General features: G+C 59.1%; 1 protein-coding gene across 1 annotated transcript in view; it reads left to right on the forward strand.

Moving 5' to 3' along the window:
• Positions 1-213, forward strand: part of LOC104548777 (beta-1,3-galactosyltransferase 2-like) — a gene marked incomplete at both ends in the record, with an annotated part of 566 nt that extends 353 nt beyond the window's left edge. The window contains one exon of the mRNA XM_010194887.1: positions 23-213. Coding sequence (XP_010193189.1) covers positions 23-213 — 191 coding nt within the window. The remainder of the gene's footprint in view (positions 1-22) is intronic.
• Between the last annotated feature and the right edge of the window lie 17 nt (positions 214-230).

Consider the following 230-nt stretch of genomic DNA (forward strand, 5'->3'; position numbering starts at 1 on the left):
CCTGGCTCCCAAAATCTACGAGGTGGCGCAGAGGTTGTCCGTCATCAACATGGAGGATTGCTTCGTGGGGATCTGCATGCACGCCCTGGGGATCGGCCTCACCGACAGCCCCTGGGGTATGTTCAACATGTACCGCCTGGAGTACAACGCGTGCCGCTTCTCCCGCCTGGTGATGGTGCATCACTACCAGCCCGACGAGCTCCTCAACATCTGGCCCAAATTTCAGGAGA

This window comes from Mesitornis unicolor, unplaced genomic scaffold (assembly GCF_000695765.1).
Source record: "Mesitornis unicolor isolate BGI_N332 unplaced genomic scaffold, ASM69576v1 scaffold28801, whole genome shotgun sequence".
Classification (NCBI taxonomy): Eukaryota; Metazoa; Chordata; class Aves; order Mesitornithiformes; family Mesitornithidae; genus Mesitornis; species Mesitornis unicolor.